General features: G+C 48.1%; 1 protein-coding gene across 1 annotated transcript in view; it reads left to right on the plus strand.

The window, feature by feature from the left end:
• Positions 1-19,333, plus strand: part of LOC141059314 (uncharacterized) — a 150,880-nt gene that overhangs the window by 20,845 nt on the left and 110,702 nt on the right. Inside the window, exons 2-6 of the mRNA XM_073555641.1 lie at positions 17,093-17,242; positions 17,368-17,547; positions 17,632-17,755; positions 17,837-17,934; positions 18,130-18,220. Of these exons, the coding sequence (XP_073411742.1) occupies positions 17,093-17,242; positions 17,368-17,547; positions 17,632-17,755; positions 17,837-17,934; positions 18,130-18,220 (643 nt within the window). The remainder of the gene's footprint in view (positions 1-17,092; positions 17,243-17,367; positions 17,548-17,631; positions 17,756-17,836; positions 17,935-18,129; positions 18,221-19,333) is intronic.

Here is a 19,333-nt window from a genome sequence, read left to right on the forward strand (position 1 = left end):
GCTCTGTTATGAGGACTGTCGGTGGCGCTCTGTTATGAGGACTGTCGGTGGCGCTCTGTTATGAGGACTGTCGGTGGCGCTCTGTTATGAGGACTGTCGGTGGCGCTCTGTTATGAGGACTGTCGGTGGCGCTCTGTTATGAGGACTGTCGGTGGCGCTCTGTTATGAGGACTGTCGGTGGCGCTCTGTTATGAGGACTGTCGGTGGCGCTCTGTTATGAGGACTGTCGGTGGCGCTCTGTTATGAGGACTGTCGGTGGCGCTCTGTTATGAGGACTGTCGGTGGCGCTCTGTTATGAGGACTGTCGGTGGCGTTTTGTTATGATGACTGTCGGTGGCGCTCTGTTATGACTGTCGGTGGCGCTCTGTTGTGGTGACTGTCGGTGGCGCTCTGTTGTGGTGACTGTCGGTGGCGCTCTGTTGTGGTGACTGTCGGTGGCGCTCTGTTGTGGTGACTGTCGGTTGCGCTCTGTTGTGATGACTGTCGGTTGCGCTCTGTTGTGATGACTGTCGGTTGCGCTCTATTATGGTGACTGTCGGTTGCGCTCTGTTATGATGACTGTCGGTTGCGCTCTGTTATGATGACGACTGTCGGTGGCGCTCTTGTTATGATGACTGTTGGTGGCGCTCTTTTCCGCCTCTCCCCGTGAAGCTCCGCCCACTCCTCACAATGTCGCGGCTGCAGACAGGACCGGTGAAAGATGGGAGACGTCACATTCTGGTGACACTGAACGATCAGCGCTGAGCGGAATTATTTATATTACAGCAGGTGACAAAAATGCAAGATTTATAAATCAGGAACAAAAAAAGATTTTTACCCAAATCCATAAAATATAGAACAGTGTAATGAACCATCCTGTCTGACTGGTGATGTCTGTGCCATTATTACATGGAGAAATTCCATAAAAAACGCATTAAAAAGTTGGAAGAGGAGGCAAGAATGGAGTCTGTATGAGGAGCTCAAGGAATCAACTCTGATCCAGACACAACCCTGCCATCGGGCCAGCAGAGGACTCAGGCCCCACCCCTTCTGGTGACGTCATCTCACAGGAACTTCAGAGCTAGAAGTTCCTTTATCTCCCGTGGATTCCTTGTGTCCCGGTTGCGACTCTGCAGGTGGTGGTCTGTACAGAGTCCTCGTCATCCTCTATGTGGGTTATTTCTCCCTCCTCCTCCTATATCACCTCCATACTCTGCAGCGCTGTACACACAGTGTTATCACACTCACTATAGTCCTTATTCACACCTGGGATTCCTGTCTCTGTCTGTGTAATGATTGCGTTTTCCTCTCTGCCTCTAGACAGTAATGTCCTCCCGTTTGTCCCGGCCACTGTACTAATTCTACCTTCTTCCCTCACATGATAATATTCCCCTATTCACCTGCAGGCAGGGCCGCCTTCAGATCATTACTGCCCTTACTGCTATATGGGACCCGATGATGAGGGGCACACAGGGGGGGGCGCAGGGCCCTTCTTTTGTGCTTCTGCTCATCAGGCCCCATCATGCTCTAGTGCGCTGTGGGCCTGCGATGCACACGTTGGCCCTGGGGCCCGGGAGCTTTCTCGGAGCTTTGCATGGCCGTCTTACCTTGATGGCTGTGCAGCTCCAACTCCCATGTACGAGGATACTGTGACCAAAAGAGGAGCTGCTCTTGCTGGGGATCGCTTATGAGGTAAGTATGAAAAATTAAATGGGTGAGGGGGCGACACATGATGGAGGGGGTGCTGCACATGATGGAGGGGGTGCTGCACATGATGGAGGGGGTGCTGCAAATGATAAAGGGGGCTGCAGATGATGGGGACGGTGCTGCAAATGATAAAGGGGCTGGAAACCCCCTCCATCATGTGCTGCACCCTTAAATATTCTCTTGGCCAAAACAAAAGCTGCTGGCTATGTATGTGATCTGGTGTCTGCTGGGAATTGTTAATATCAGATTGGTGAGGACATGGTGCAGAAGAGAAATTTTTTCCAAAAGCGAGCGGTGGGACTGTGGAAGGTTCGAGGTGTGGAGATGGAACTGGGGTGGAGCCTGAGCGGAGTCTCAAGGGGGCCTGAAAATGTTGCCAGTATGGGGCCCCCAAATTCCTAGTGGCACCTTTGCCTACAGGCAGCCATGATTCCTTCTATGTGCCCCTACATAGTATTAATGCCCCTTGTGTACCCCTATATATTAGTAATATCACCTATGTACCCCTATATATTAGTAATGTCACCTACGTGCCCCCATATATTAGTAATGTCACCTGTGTTTCCATATATATTATTAATGCCACCTTTGTGCCCCCACATATTAGTAATGTAGTAATGTCCCCTGTGTGCTCCATATATTAGTAATATCACCTATGTGCCCCCACCTATGTGCCTTTGCAGCTGAAAAGAGGAAATCGGAAAACTAGGGGAAGAGTCCTGAGGAGATCATTTGCATATTCCCAGTGCCTTCTGGGATAAGTGAAGAGTCTCCGCGAGCTCAACGATCACTGGGTTTTGGCCGTTGCAGCTGAAAAGAGGAAATCGGAAAATTGGCTCATCTTTCATCGTTCATCGTCATTGGCTCATCTTTCATCATTTTTAAGAAATCTCAATATGGAAGAGGCCAGGAGCCATTTGGTGAGCTGCATTTCTTGCTACATGTTCACAGACTTAACAGTGGAAAAGCCAAACTTCACATGCCACAAATGCAAGCTTGTGTCCCTGTTGGAGGAAAAGTTGCAAAATCTCGAAGAGAGGTTAGCTACGTTGAAGATCATTAAGGAAGGTGAAGAGTTCTTAGACAGAGCAGAATTATCTCTTCATGTTACAGAAAGAGAAGACATTCGAAGTGCACCTGAAGAAACAGAGGAATGGAAACATGTGACCCAGAGAAGCAGGAGGATCAGGAGGCAGTCAACACCCATACTTCTCAGGAACCAGTACCAGGCTCTCACGCAGGAAAACGATGAAGAAATACATCAGGATAAGACTTTGCCCACAAACAGCAACCTTGTACGCCTTCAGAATCCTCCTGGATGGAGAAAGAAAAATGTTGTGAAGAAGAAACGGAGATTGGTAGTCATGGGGGATTCCCTGTTGAGAGGAACAGAGGCCGCAATCTGCAGACTGGATATAACTTCAAGAGAAATGTGCTGTCTTCCAGGTGCAAAAATTAAAGATGTGTCTGACAGGATATCAGGACTCTTCAGACCTACAGATGACTACCCATTCCTGCTACTACATGTGGGGACAAATGACACAGCAAGAAACGACCTGGAAACCATCTGCAGTGACTTTGAAAACTTAGGTAAGAAAGTGAAAGAACTGGGAGCGCAGGTGGTCTTCTCTTCCTCCTCCCGGTGGATGGCCATGGAAATAGAAGGTGGAATAAGATTCTGCAGGTGAACAACTGGCTACGTCGATCGTGCCGTCAGCAAGGATTTGGATTTCTGGATCACGGAGTGAATTACCTATATGATGGACTACTTGCTAGAGATGGGGTGCACCTTGCGAAGACTGGAAAACAAGTATTTGGAAGTTGCCTTGCTACACTTGTAAGGAGAGCTTTAAACTAGAACAACGTGGGAAGGGAAGCAAAAGACCAGAAAAAGCCATACACCTGACAAATGCTATTGAGAACTATGCTATTAGAAGTGGAAAGGAAGAACAAAGACGAAAGAATCTAAATAATACAAATATTGGAGAAAGAGAAAACAATCACAAACTAAAATGTTTCTATACTAATGCACAAAGCATGGGCAACAAACAAGGAGAATTGGAACTACTAACGCAGGAAAAGAAATATGATGTCATTGGAATCACTGAAACTTGGTGGGAAGATTCACATGATTGGAATACTAGACTAGAAGGATACAACTTATTTGCAAGAAACAGACTTGATAAACGAGGAGGAGGTGTCGCATTGTATGTTAGAAACGCGTATATCTGCACAGAGATTGAAGCTTCAGAGACTGGGAGTTCTGTGGAAACTGTTTGGGTAAGAATACAAGGACAGAACAATGGAAAGGACACCATTGTAGGCATTTACTACAGGCCGCCTGTGCAAGCTGAAGATATGGATGAACTCTTTATGCATCAAATGGCCAAGTTCTCCAAAAAATATGACATAGTTGTCATGGGAGATTTCAACTATCCAGACATTTGTTGGGAATCTCTCTCAGGCAAAACCAACAGGTCAAGGAAATTCTTATCCTCTCTTGCTGACAACTTTAATCTTCCAAAAGGTAGGGGAGAAAACAAGGGGAACTGCTACCTTAGATCTAATCCTTTTAAACAGGGAGGAAATGGTTGAGGAGGTAAAAGTGGCTGGGACCCTAGGAGGTAGCGACCATGCTATTTTAGAATTTTGGATAACTAGAGGAGGAAGACCTGTGAAGACTCAGACTTCAAGGTTAGATTTCAGAAAGGCAGATTTTAAGGGATTCAGAAAGAGAATTGGAGGGATCCAATGGCTGGATATCCTTAAAGACAAAAATGTCCATGAAGGATGCGAAATCTTGAAAATGAAATTCTCAAAGCACAATTGTTAACAATTCCAAAAAGAGGGAAGAATATTAAGCATTTAAGGAAACCAAGATGGATGAACACAGAACTTAAGCACATGCTAAAAAGGAAGAAACAAAAGTTTATAAAATGGAAAGAGGGGAGGCATATCTAAAGAAGAATATAATGATGTCTGCAGAACCTGCATGGCACAAATCAGATTAACATAAAGCTGACAATGAATTGAGGCTTGCAAGAGATGTCAAAAGCAATAATAAAGGATTTTTGGGGATATGTCAAAAGCAAAAGAAAAGTCAAAGATGCTATAGGATTTTTACAGGATGAAAATGATGAAATGGTAAGACAGGATGTTGAGAAGGCCGAACTTTTAGATTCCTATTTTGCATCTGTTTTCTCTCAGAAAGGAAATGTAACATCAACTGTACTTCACTGTCCTATTAAGGGAATAGAAGAAACCAGGATATCTATAAACAGAAAGATAGTGAGGAAACACTTAGCTAACCTAAATTAATTCAAGTCTCCAGGTCCAGATGAATTACACCCCAGAGTACTGAAGGAGATAGCAGAAGAAATTTTTGAACCCCTCTCCATAATCTTTGAAAATTCTTGGAGAACAGGAGAAGTCCCAGAAGACTGGAGAAGAGCAAATGTTGTTCCTACCTTCAAAAAGGGGAAGAAGGTGGACCCAGGCAACTATAGGCCGGTGAGTCTGACGTCTATACCAGGAAAGATCTTTGAACAAATTATTAAACATGTATGTCAGTACCTGGATAAGAATGAAGTGATTAAACAGAGTCAGCATGGGTTTATAACTAATAAGTCATGTCAGACTAACTTAATTTCCTTTTATGACGGAATCACTGATTGGGTGGATCAAGGAAATGTGTGACAAGTGTTAGCCTACGCTGAGTCGTTCTTCTTAGAAAGAATGGACTCTCTGGGCCGTGGCACCCACCCACCTAGGGCGAGCTGACCTAATGAGAACCACCCCCTATACAAGGAGTGTCAGGGGCAAGACCAAGGGGGTGAGCCACCACGGTAGCTGGACCAGACGGCCGGCTCAGGGAAACAAGACAAGGCAAGATGAGTTGTTAATTCAAAGAAACTTCATTAAGGAAGACTTCAGGTACAACAGGTGCAAAACGTGGACACACAGAACATAATGCAAGGTGCGTGCTAGAGCACGCCGAGGTCCTAGACTTGAGGAACTCTTCAGGGTGCAACAGGAGCAAAAGTGAACACACAGAGTTCGTGGAACAGGGTGCGTGCAATGGCACGCCGAGGTCCAAGCATGGAACGTGCAGATGGTACGCAGACATCGGACTCCGAACAACAGTCCACGATCAACCAGGGCATCAGGGTCTGTAGCTCAGAGGATGATCGGCAGGATCCAGACATCCAGATGTCAGCCAGGGTTCCATGCAAGGAAACAAGATAGAGTTAGTGACATGGTGCGTGTCAACGGACACGCCAGGATCAGGTTCACAGAACAGAGACCTGCGCATTCCAAGGGGCATGCCAGGGACGGGTCAGGTTCACAGGACGGTGGCCTGCACATGCCAAGGGGCATGCCAGGGACAGGTCAGGTTCACAGGACGGTGGCCTGCGCATGCCAAGGGGCATGCCAGGGAGAGGTACAGAGTACGGTGGCATCGGAATCCAAATGCTGGCATCGACTGACAGGGTCCAGGTATCTGGCTACGGACATCAGCTCTGGACATCAGGCCGCAGTCATCTAGGTCCGGACCTCTGGCAGCGGTCGGCAGGTTATGGAATCCGGCAGGCGAACTAGGGAACAGAGAAGAGCAAAAGAGGCAAAGGCTTTGTGCAAGAGTAGCACGAAAAGGCACAGTGCGAGAACCAGCGTGAGTGCAAGGAAGCACAGAGACCACGGCTGGGAGCACCGGCAGGTGGTACCGACGATGGCAGTTGCAAGCGGGCACTAGAGGCGGCACCGCTGCGGGGCCACGCAGCCAGACCACTATAGCACTGGACGGGGCACGGCTGGGGCTCACAGGCAAGCACGGCTAGAGGCGGCACGGCTGAAGCACACCAGGCGGGCGCAGACGACCAGGCACGTGCACGGAGGCACGGAGCCACAAGGCAGGGCTAGGCAAAGGGTACAGGACAGAGCCACATGCGAGACAGCATGGCAAAGCCTAGTACGAAATGTTGCAAGAGCGCACGAAACAACAGGGACAAGACAAAGAACGAGGCAGAGACCTGCGCATGCGGAGAGCATGCCAGGGACAGGGACAGTCTAGCAGCAAAGCGTAGGCCGAAGCCCAGAGCAGGGCCAAGGAAGGACCTTGGGATTAGACAGGGTACACAGCGAGGCCTGCATGTGTAGAGACACGCCAGAGAGAGGTTCAGAGCGGAGGCCTGCACGTGTAAGGACACGTCAGGGCAGGGTACAGAGACGGAGGCCTGCACGTGTAAGGACACGTCAGGGCAGGGTACAGAGACGGAGGCCTGCACGTGTAAGGACACGTCAGGGCAGGGTACAGAGACGGAGGCCTGCACGTGTAAGGACACGTCAGGGCAGGGTACAGAGGCGGAGGCCTGCACGTGTAAGGACACGTCAGGGCAGGGTACAGAGACGGAGGCCTGCACGTGTAAGGACACGTCAGGGCAGGGTACAGAGACGGAGGCCTGCACGTGTAAGGACACGTCAGGGCAGGGTACAGAGACGGAGGCCTGCACGTGTAAGGACACGTCAGGGCAGGGTACAGAGACGGAGGCCTGCACGTGTAAGGACACGTCAGGGCAGGGTACAGAGACGGAGGCCTGCACGTGTAAGGACACGTCAGGGCAGGGTACAGAGGCGGAGGCCTGCACGTGTAAGGACACGTCAGGGCAGGGTACAGAGGCGGAGGCCTGCACGTGTAAGGACACGTCAGGGCAGGGTACAGAGGCGGAGGCCTGCACGTGTAAGGACACGTCAGGGCAGGGTACAGAGGCGGAGGCCTGCACGTGTAAGGACACGTCAGGGCAGGGTACAGAGGCGGAGGCCTGCACGTGTAAGGACACGTCAGGGCAGGGTACAGAGGCGGAGGCCTGCACGTGTAAGGACACGTCAGGGCAGGGTACAGAGGCGGAGGCCTGCACGTGTAAGGACACGTCAGGGCAGGGTACAGAGGCGGAGGCCTGCACGTGTAAGGACACGTCAGGGCAGGGTACAGAGGCGGAGGCCTGCACGTGTAAGGACACGTCAGGGCAGGGTACAGAGGCGGAGGCCTGCACGTGTAAGGACACGTCAGGGCAGGGTACAGAGGCGGAGGCCTGCACGTGTAAGGACACGTCAGGGCAGGGTACAGAGGCGGAGGCCTGCACGTGTAAGGACACGTCAGGGCAGGGTACAGAGGCGGAGGCCTGCACGTGTAAGGACACGTCAGGGCAGGGTACAGAGGCGGAGGCCTGCACGTGTAAGGACACGTCAGGGCAGGGTACAGAGGCGGAGGCCTGCACGTGTAAGGACACGTCAGGGCAGGGTACAGAGAAGGAGACCTGCACGTGTAAGGACACGCCAGGGACAGAGACAGAGGCAGGGTACCTGAAGCCACAAAGCAGAGCAAGACATGACACATGGACAGAAACACGGAACAGAATCAGAGCAAACAAAGACTACAAGGCAAAGCAGAGCAGGGACAAAACATGGCACGAAGGACAAACACTAGACAAGACACAAGACCAGAGACAGAATACGAGCATGGAGCGTGTGCAGAGATGCACGACAGAGCAGAGTGCAAGGGCACAGAATAGAGGGAGCGCCCCACAGACCAAGCAGCCATGCAGGGACACAACACAATACTCGGGCCCTGAGCAAAGCAAGGGGCGGCCTGATATAGGGCATAGCACCTCCTCTTCCAGGTCAGGACCAGGGGAGCACTTCCAGGTTCAGATCCACAGGATAACAGAGCGTAGTCACATGATCAGTTCCACACATGACGAGACAACTGCAGAATCAGTGCTGAAGCCTAGACAGGTCACATGATCAGAGTTCTAGACATGACGAGAAGATCACAGAAGACAGAGCAGAAACGCAGGCATCCTGCAGCTCAGACATGAGGTGAGTGTGCACACTGCTCTAGGGAACGAGCAGGATAGCAGACAAGATATGCGCATTCACATCGCTCCAGGAGTTCTTGAGACAAAATAAACATAGCAGACATGGCGGACATGACAAAATGCTGTAGGTATAGTATATCTTGACTTCAGCAAAGCATTTGACAAAGTATCTCATACAATCTTTATTAAAAAAATGACTAAGTATGGAATGGACAAGGCAACTGTTAGGTGGATTCGTAACTGGCTTAGTGATCGGACCCAAAGAGTGGTCGTAAATGGCTGCACATCCAGTTGGATGAATGTCTCAAGTGGGGTACCACAGGGCTCTGTCCTGGGCCCTGTATTGTTCAACATCTTTATCAACGATTTAGATGAAGGAATTGAGGGTAAACTGATTACATTTGCTGATGACACAAAGCTTGGAGGGATAGCTAATACTAGAGAAGAGAGAGAGAGGATTCAAAAAGATATAAATAAACTGGAGCATTGGGCAGCAGCTAACAGAATGGTTTTTAACAGGAAAAATGCAAATTACTACATCTGGGCAATAAAAATGAAAAAAGCATATACAGAATGGGAGGAATAGGGCTAAGCAACAGCACATGTGAAAAAGACTTGGGTATACTAATAGATCACAGACTGAATATGAGTCAACAGTGTGATGCAGCAGCAAAAAAGGCAAATGCAATTCTAGGATGTATTAACAGAAGCTTACAGTCTCGATCACGTGAAGTCATTATTGCCCTCTAATCCTCTTTGGTCAGACCTCATCTGGAATATTGTGTCCAGTTTTGGGCACCACATTTTAAAAAAGACATCAACAAACTGGAGGAAGTTCAGAAAAGAGCGACCAGAATGGTGACCGGTCTGCAAACCCTGTCTTATGAGAAAAGGTTGCAGGATTTGGGAATGTTTAGTTTGCAAAAGAGAAGACTGAGAGGAGACGTAATAGCTGTCTACAAATATCTAAAGGGCTGTCACATTGTAGAAGGATCATCTTTATTCTCATTTGCACAAGGAAAGACTAGAAGCAATGGGATGAAACTGAATGGGAGGAGACACAGATTAGATATTAGAAAAAACTTTTTGACAGAGTGATCAATGAGTGGAACAGGCTGCCACGAGAAGTGGTGAGTTCTCCTTCAATGGAAGTCTTCAAACAGAGGCTGGGCAGACATCTGACTGGGATGATTTAGCGAATCCTGCTTTGAGCAGGGGGTTGGACCAGATGGCCCAGGAGGTCCCTTCCAACTCTACGATTCTATATAATTGTAATGTCACCAATGTGCCTCTCTATAATAGTAATGTCACATATGTGCCTCCCTATAATAGTAATGTCACTTGTGTGCCCCATATATTACTAATGTCACCTATGTGCCCCAATATATTAGTAATGCCACCTATGTGCCCCCATATATTACTAATGCCACCTATGTGCCCCCATATATTAGTAAAGTCACCTAGGTGCCCCATATATTAGTAATGTCCCTTATGTGACCCCCATATAGTAGTAATGCCACCTATGTGCCCCCATATATTAGTAAAGTCACCTAGGTGCCTCATATATTAGTAATGTCCGCTAAGTGACCCCATATATTAGAAATGTCACCTATGTTACCCCATATATTTGTAATGCCACCTATGTGCCCCCATATATTACTAATGTCGCTTATTATTATTATAGCGCCATTTATTTCATGGCGCTTTACATGTGAGGAGGGGTATACATAATAAATACAAGTACAGTAATTTTAAACAGTACAAGTCAACTAGTACAGGAAGAGAGAGGACCCTGCCTGCAAGTGCTCACAATCTACAAGGGATGGGTGAGGATACAGTAAGCGTGGGCAGAGCTGGTCGTGCAGTGGCTTGGTCGATCGATGGTTACTGCAGGTTGTAGGCTAATGTGCCCCCATATATAAGTAATGTCACCTATGTGCCCCATATATTAGTAATGTCACCTATGTGCCCCCATATATTAGTAATGTCACCTATGTGCTCCCATATATTAGTAATAAATAAAGACTGACCATCACATCCAAACATAAAATAGGTCAGAACAGGTGCTTTCCTAGAGTCGCCATCTCATATATACATTCAAACAAAAAGCAGCACTCTGTAAGGCTAAAATATGAAATCTGAAAATTGAATTGCATTACTGCACTAGAGATATGAAAAATTGAGAATGCTTAGCACATAAATTGGCCAATTATGTGTACCCGGCAGCCACGATAAGGCGATTCTCGTTGCCAGGACCTAATGCCAATCGTCTCTTAGACTGAAGTCTATATCTCTATGGAGGGGTAGGATCCTGCTGCAATTAAAAACACCTGAGGCAGTTTTGGAGCCAATTTTCTTTAGAAACATTTTAATATTTGTTTTATTTTCTGGTGTTTTTCTTGAAATATAGGAAAGCCTAAGGCAAGAAATAAACCCCATAAAACACTGTACATGGAGATTTTAAGATCAGTTCATTTCTGTCCGTGATGTTTGTGGAAACAAAAAAGATTTTATAAAAGCCTCAAACTTCTGTGTGTGAATCAGGCATGAGATCTAACGTGAGAGATGATTATGGAAACAAATGGAAGTGGAGGCAGAGATGGTAAAGTTCACATTCATTTGTTAATTTTAAAGTGGAACCTCAGGACCACGGTCCAGGGGGCTCTGAAGGGGGCGTAACTAGTGAGCCCCGGGTACCCATAGTAAAGTCCCTCAGACAGGACCAGAATGGAATACCCGGAGGACACAGATGCTACCTCCAGTTAGACCCCAGACATGTGGCAGAGATAACCAAAACAATAGCAGAGTCCGTAATGAGGCGGGTCTTGGATCCGGGTGGTTGGTAGATAGCAGGCTCCAGTAACCTTGTCACAGTCCTCGGACTCGGATGACTGTTGGCGGAACGGGATGGCTTTTGCACCGATGATTGCAGAGATAGCCAGGGTTATCAGGATACAGATGATCTGTGGAGACAGCATGAGAGAATGCACAGAGACTGCAAACGCAGTGCAGACAGGTTAGCAACAGAACCGGATGTAGCAATCGTTGATACTCGTTGCTCCGGCGCTCTCCCTATGGAGGAGAGGCCAGAAATAGCAGCCAGTGCGCTGCCAGTGGATAAATGCCAGATTTTGAAAAATGCACCCTGTCCCTTTAAGAAGCCAGGGGAACGCGCGCTTGCTTTAATAGCTTGACTTAGAGACCTGCTGGCTGGACGCCAGGAGCTGGAGGAGGGGGAGGGAGCAGAACACTGAGAAGCAGCATGGGACTCACAGGGAGCCTGCTGATGCACAGTGACAGTGTGCAAGGCACGAGGTGAGTAGCCTGAATGGGAGGCAGCGGCAGACCAGGGCGCAGAGCCAGAATGGGGACCGGGTGTATCCCCTTCTTTATGCCCCCTCTTTTTCAAGCCTGCGTGAAACCTTTAAGAAAAAGAGGAGCCTGGATGTTCTCTCTAGGCTCCCAATGTCTCTCCTCAGGACCAAAGCCCCTCCAGTACGCCAGGTAATAGGTCTTACCCCTTACTTTCTTAACATCCAGGATATGTTTTACCTCAAAAACATCATCCTCTGAGACAGGATCAGGAGTGGTACCTGGGTCCTTAAAGAAGGGGCTCAAAACTACTGTTTTGAGGAGAGAAACATGAAAGGAGTTAGGCACACGTAAAGAAATAGGCAACTTCAGCCTATAAAAGACTGGATTGATTTGTCCCAAGACTTCAAATGGTCCAATGAACCTGGGACCCAATTTGTAGGATGGCAACTTCAGGCGGATATACTTGGAAGAGAGCCATACCATGTCTCCGGGGCGAAAAGTAGGCGCATCCAAACGTCTCTTGTCCGCATGCCTTTTCATACGTTGGGAGACTTTCTCCAGGGCAGTCTTGGTATCCTTCCAAACCCTCGAAAAATCCTCAGAGAAAGTATCGGCAGCTGGAACACCAGATGAACCAGAGATGGGAAGAGGTATTCCGGGTTGCAGTAAAAGATAATTTGAAAGGGTGACTTTTCAGAAGAATCACTTACTTGATTGTTGTAGGAAAATTCCCCAGGACAGTAAGTCTACCCAGTCATCATGATGAGCATTGACAAAGTGATGCAGAAATCAAGCCAGGATCTGATTAGTCCTCTCCACTTGTCCATTAGATTGAGGATGGTATGCTGAGGAAAAATCCAGTTCTATTTTTACCAGCTTACAAGCTGCTTTCCAGAATTTTGAGGTGAACTGGACTCCTCTGTTAGACACGATGTGGAGAGGAAAACCATGGAGACGGAAGATGTGCCGGATGAATAGATCCGCCAGTTCTGGAGCAGTCGGGAGACCGGGTAGCGGAATGAAGTGAGGCATCTTAGAGAAGCGGTCCACCACTACCCACACCACTGAACAGCCAGATGAGATTGGAATATCTGTGATGAAGTCCATCATGATGTGCTGCCAAAAAGTGGACAGAATCGGAAGAGGCTGAAGCCTACCAGCGGGTAGGCGTTTTACAGTCTTGTTACGGGCACAGAAAGGACAGGCTGCGACGTACTCCTGGATATCCTTATCCATAATAGGCCACCAGTAGTAACAGGAGATGAGTTGCAGAGTCTTCCTTTGACCGGCGTGACCTGCCAACTTGGAAGAGTGACCCCACCGAAGGACACGTCTACGTTCAGGAAAAGACACGAGAGTTTTCACAGGGGGAAGCCAGGAAAGATCAGCAGAAGCGACAGCGACTAACCTTGAGGGTTCAATGATATGCTGAGGTTCTTCTTCTTGATCAGGAGGCAAAATGGCTCTAGAAAGTGCGTCTGCCTTGACATTTTTGTCAGCTGGACGAAAATGAAGAACAAAATTAAATCAAGCAAAAAACAAAGCCCAGCGGGCTTGATGGGGATTCAGCCTCTGCGTGGTTTGGAGGTAAGCAAGGTTTTTTGTGATTGGTTTATATGACTACCTTATGAAGAGCTCCTTCAAGAAGATGCCTCCACTCCTGCAGAGCCAATTTGATAGCCAACAATTCCCGATCTCCAACGGAATAATTCCCCTCTGCAGAAGAAAAAACCTTGGAAAAAAAAACACGAGTTCATTCGACAAGTGGATGATTTCTGGGTAAGTACTGCTCCCGCACCTACGGAGGAGGCATCCACCTCAAGAAAAAATTGTTCATTAGAGTTAGGACGATGGAGGACAGGTGCGACAGCAAAGGCCTTTTTGAGAGAAACAAAAGCCTCCTCTGCATCAGGAGGCCAATCCTTGGGATTTGTGCCTTTCCAGGTCAGAGCTGAGATGGGTGCCACTGTGGTGGAAAATTTAGGAATGAATTGTCTGTAGTAGTTAGCAAAACCCAGGAATCGCTGTATGGCCTTCAGCCCAAATGGACAAGGCCACCTGAGTATGGCCGACAACTTCTCTGGATCCATTTTCAATCCTGTGGAGGAAACAATGTAACCAAGGAAAGGCAAAGAAGATTGTTCAAAGAGGCATTTCTCAAACTTGGCATACAGTCTGTTTTCTCTGAGCCTCTGTAAGACTAGTCGTACTTGCGTCCGTGCGAGGCCAAGTTAGTTGAAAAAATCAGAATGTCGTCCAGGTAGACAACAACACAGGTATAGAGCAGATCCCTGAAGATGTCATTGACGAACTACTGAAAAACAGCGGGTGCATTGCTTAGGCCAAACGGCATTACCAGGTACTCATAGTGCCCATCACAGGTGTTGAAAGCTGTTTTCCATTCATCTCCTTCTCGGATTCGGATCAAATTGTAGGCACCTCTGAGATCCAGTTTGGTGAAGATCTTGGCCCCTCGAAGACGGTCGAACAGTTCTGAAATGAGTGGCAAAGGGTACCTGTTTTCTACTGTGATCTGGTTTAGTCCCCGGTAATCAATACAGGGCTGCAAGGATCTGTCCTTTTTCTTCACGAAAACCTCAAAAAGAGGAAAAAAAATCCTCCAAAAAATTCAGTTACAAACCAGACAGGCCCAAATGCATCTGCACTAATCGAGGGTGCAGCGGACCCAAGTAAAATGGCAGCTGCACAGGTGCATAAATACCAAATGAAACAGCCAGCCTACAATCAGGGATTGGCCGTGTGGTACACCAGTGCAGAAAAAATAATCCGCAAGTGGCAGTGTTCACGAAGAAGAATCCTGCTCCTGTTGGTGACGATTTTCAGATAAATCCTCTGGCCAAATTCTCCTGGATGTAGGCCGACATAGCTTGAGTCTCTGCTAGGGAAAGAGGGTAAACTCCCACGGGGAGGAGATGTTCCAGGAAGATCATTTGGACAGTCATACGACCTGTGAGGGGGAAGTCTCTCAGCCTCCTTTTTCCTGAAGACATCCGAGAAGGCCCAGTATGAGGAAGGTAACCCAGGCAGGGTAGCAGGTTGGACAGGGGTTGAAACTGGTTCAATCCGGGTTAAGCATCGGTCTGTGCAGGAATCTCCCCAACGCAGAATCTCGCCTGTTCTCCAATTAAGGACTGGTTCGTGTTTCTGGAACCATGGCAAACCTAAAAGCAAGGGGTGAGACAAACCAGGGTACACATAAAAACGTATTCTTTCAGAATGCATTAGACCTACCCGGAGTTCCACTGGCTCAGTCTGGAACTGGACAGGTTTGGTCAGTGGCTTGCCATCGACAGCGGTCACCCGCAATGGATTGGGAAGAGACTGGACTGGTAAGCGGTAATGATCCACAAGCGTCTGCTGGATAAAATTCCCAGCGGCTCTGGAATCCAACAGACAGAGTCGAGAAAATTTTATTTCTCCGTAGGACATGGAGACCAAGATCTGCAACGAAGGAGAGGAATATTCTCTACCTAGGGTGGCCTCTCCTACCGAGCCTAGGCATTGGAGTTTCCCGACTTCTTTGGACAGGAGCGGATCAGGTGTTCAGAACTACCACAATATAGACAGCTTCCCTCTTTGCAACGCGCCTCCTGGCGGCAGCTGACCAAACTTACTCCATCAACCTCCATAGCTTCAGGAGAAGGAGGTGAGGTAGCCATTTTGGAAGAACTAGAGTCCGGGTGGTAGGACCTCCTGTCTCGCTTGATCTCCATGGAACGCTCCTGAAAACGCAGGTCAATCCGAGTTGCCAAGGATATCGGATCATCCAAGGTGGTAGGCCTGTCCCGTCCCACCAGCTCATCCTCGATTTTTCCAGATAGACCCTCCCAGAAGGTAGCCACCAAGGCCTCATTGTTCCAGGATAACTCAGATGAGAGAGTGCGGAACTTAACAGCATACTGAGCCACCGTGAGCGTTCCCTGGCGTAAGCAAAGCAAGGCAGGAGCGATCGACGTGACACGGCCAAGTTCATCGAATGTCCTGCAAAAAGTCTCTAGGAAAGATTGAAGATCATTAACCAGCGGGTCTCCTCTCTCCCATAACAGGTTTAGCCAGGTGAGAACCTCTCCTGCTACATGTGACATAATGAAGCCCACTTTGACACGATCAGAAGCAAACATATGCCCCAAGATTTCAAAGTGTAGGATACACTGATTGAGAAAACCCCGACACTGAGTGGGATCACCATGGAAGCGGGTAGGAGCCGCCAGGCGAGGGCCCTTGCTTACCTTGACGGCAGGTACCTGGGTGCTGGTAGATGAATCAGGAGCAGCTGGGTTCAGCAGAGAATCCATGCGGGTGGACAGGTTACGTAGATAAGTCGTGATCTTGTCTTGTTGATCTCTTAAACGGGTCACCTCTTGGCACAGTTCCATAGTCGGAGGCCTCTGGGGTCCAGTGGATTCCTTGGCCGGAGCAATCGATAACGAATGGAAGCGGAGGCAGAGATGATGAAGTTTACATTCGTTTTTCATTTTTAAAGTGGAACCTTGAGATCACGGTCCGGGGGGGCTCTGAAGGGGGCGTAACTAGTGAGCCCCGGGTACCCATAGTAAAGTCCCTCAGAAAGGACCAGAATGGAATACCCGGAGGACACAGGTGCTACCTCCAGTTAGACCCCGGACACGTGGCAGCTGTCCCAGCGGGACCAAAAAGGATAACAGAAACAATAGCAGAGTCCATAATGAGGTGAGTAGCCTGAACGGGAGGCAGCGGCAGACTGGGGCTCAGAGCCAGAACGGAGACCGGGTGTAACAATTACAGTAAGGGCAAGACGGGAAACATTCATATAGACTGCCGGTGGTGATAGTCAGTGACGGACTCTGGCCAAATATGTTTCTAGAGCCGTAGTAGAAGATGAAGATGTCATCCTCATCATGAAGTAGTTATTTCTCCTGTCACGTGTAATGAATATCTCCTGCAGTACTGCTAATGCCGATTCCAGTGTCGGTAAATGAGACAAGAATTAGCGTTAAGGAAGATGAGTCTATGAGAAACGTATACAGCTGTTGACTCCGAGGAAGAAACTGTTTTCTGTGGCTTAAAATATATAGGTTTTATAAGTAGATGTAAAGAAGGAAACTAAATACTGTAAAATAATAAATCTCCTCATATGTTTCCTTATTACCTCCAGTAATTGTATTATTACACAGGGTTTTTATGATGTTACATCGGCTCATCTTCTTCTCTTTCAGGTCTCTACAATATCAGATCCTCTCAGTGGAAATCTTCTATATAAAAGAATTTTCCTGATTTACCCATCAAAGATGGATATGGACAGAAACAAGATGGCGGAGAGGATATTACACCTCACCCTAGAGATCCTCTTCCGGCTTACTGGAGAGGTGAGAGATTCTGATGACGTCACATTACATCATTCTGATCTATGGAAGTAACAGATAGAACTGGAGAGGTGAGGACTCTGGAAATGTCTGTAGTGAGATTTATTAATGTGTCTCTCCATAACCAGGATTACACAGTAGTGAAGAAGACCTCTAGTGAGCGCTGTCAGGACCCTGTGTCTGAGGGATGGGGAAGACCTCTGAGCCCAATCACGGGGTCTCCACCTCACCCCCTGATACATGAGGACATCAATGACCAGAAGGTCCTAGAACTCACCTACAAAATGATTGAGCTGCTGACTGGAGAGGTGACACTGCTGGGAATGCTGGGACATTATACAGTAACACTATGAAGGGATCGTGGGAGATGACGGTATCATTGTATGTATCAGGTTCCTATAAGGTGTCAGGATGTCGCTGTCTATTTCTCCATGGAGGAGTGGGGGTATTTAGAAGGACACAAAACTCTGTACAAGAATGTCATGATGGAGATTCCCCAGCCCCTCACATCACCAGGTAATAGACAGGACAATACACACAGCCCATAATTATCTGTATGTAAAGAATGAATTCAGTCCCTGTATGCGTTTCCTCCAGTTCTGTCCAGTAAGATGACAACAGCAGAGAGATGTCCACGTCCTCTTCTTCCACAGGACTGTAAACAAGAAGATCCCAATGCTCCTCGGGATAATCAGGTAGATGGAGAGAAGGTATCATGAGATCTCACCTGTGATGTGTAGACAGCTGTGAAGGTCTTGTGCTCAGTCTTGTTTTATCCACGAGTATTATATGTTTTATATTTGTGTAATGAGAACGGTGATGGCAGGATTAGAGCTGATCATAGATGTGACTTCTCCATCTGTCTGTGACTTTTACAATATTTGTTTCAGGGTGAAGAACTGACCCATATTAATCCTACAGAGACATATGTAAGGGGTGATGAGCAGTGTAAAGAGGAGATTCCCACATATGACTACCCAGGTGAGTAGTAACCACTAAATGCAGAGAAGTCACAGATTCTTCTCCGTCACCGGCTGGGGCTGCTTTATCGGTGGTCTAGTCTGGTCGTATCACAATCATGTGATCACCATTTTGCCTCCCGACCACAACATTCTACTTCTCCCAAAACTGTTCTAATGACTTTGGGTATTGAAAGCCCTTTTCTATAGAACATACCACCTGGAGGATCTGGATTGCCCGCCAGGGCAGTGGGGTACTTGGTACCGGGCCGGTATCTCAGAGGGAAGTGTCACAGTAGCGGTGACCCAGTCCGTGGCCCTGGGCCTCCATGTAAAAAGGGGTTAAAGCGTGGCTGGTTTAAGTTTATGAGTGGATGATACGTGACGCCACCTGTGGTGCTCGGCAATAAAGGGGTTAAGCCGACGCTGCAAACAGATCCTCTGGGACAGATGGTGTGGTGTAGCAATGATGTTGTAGCACTCCACAGGTAGGGCTGCAGTCCCAGGGTTGAGTAGATGAAGAGGATAGGTGTTGAGGAAAAGGGTGTAGTGTCTGGCACAGAGATGTAGCAGTGCTGGAGAGTTTGCAGGAAGAAGGCAAGGACACAATAGGGTGCAGTTTCTTTTACCTTTACTTTGCTTGGTAAATGCAGTCCAGAATTCCAGATTACAGATGGAACAGAGGCTGGCCAGCCTGGAAGCAACTTAGGAATCTCTCTATCAGATGGGTTGTGTAGTCTCCTTTCTAGCGCTTATCTTAGGTACTTGCAGTACTGTGTTACACTGAAGTTCCACTTGCTTGTTCTCATTTAGAACTCCCTCGTATGGCAGACAGCTGTAGCCTTCTTCTTCTTCTGGCTCACCCGTTGCTGTTGTGCCTCCGAGTCTTATATGGGAACAGAGCATTTACAGCTTCCTATTCTTCCGATTTCTGCTGCAGGAACATCTGTATCCATACAACCTTGGAGACCGGGCTCCAGATCATGCGCTATAGCTAGAAGTGAGCACTCAACTCTGCTCAATCTTCCAGCTCCTTTCCTCCACGTCCACACACGTTGCCCTCCTCACACGATCTCCTCCTTTCCCCTTCCTGGCCCCCAGAGAGTAGCTCTTCCCCCAGTTTTGGTTCAGTGCT

Source organism: Dendrobates tinctorius, unplaced genomic scaffold, assembly GCF_039654945.1.
Source record: "Dendrobates tinctorius isolate UK_male_01 unplaced genomic scaffold, ASM3965494v1 ptg000226l, whole genome shotgun sequence".
Lineage (NCBI taxonomy): Eukaryota > Metazoa > Chordata > Amphibia > Anura > Dendrobatidae > Dendrobates > Dendrobates tinctorius.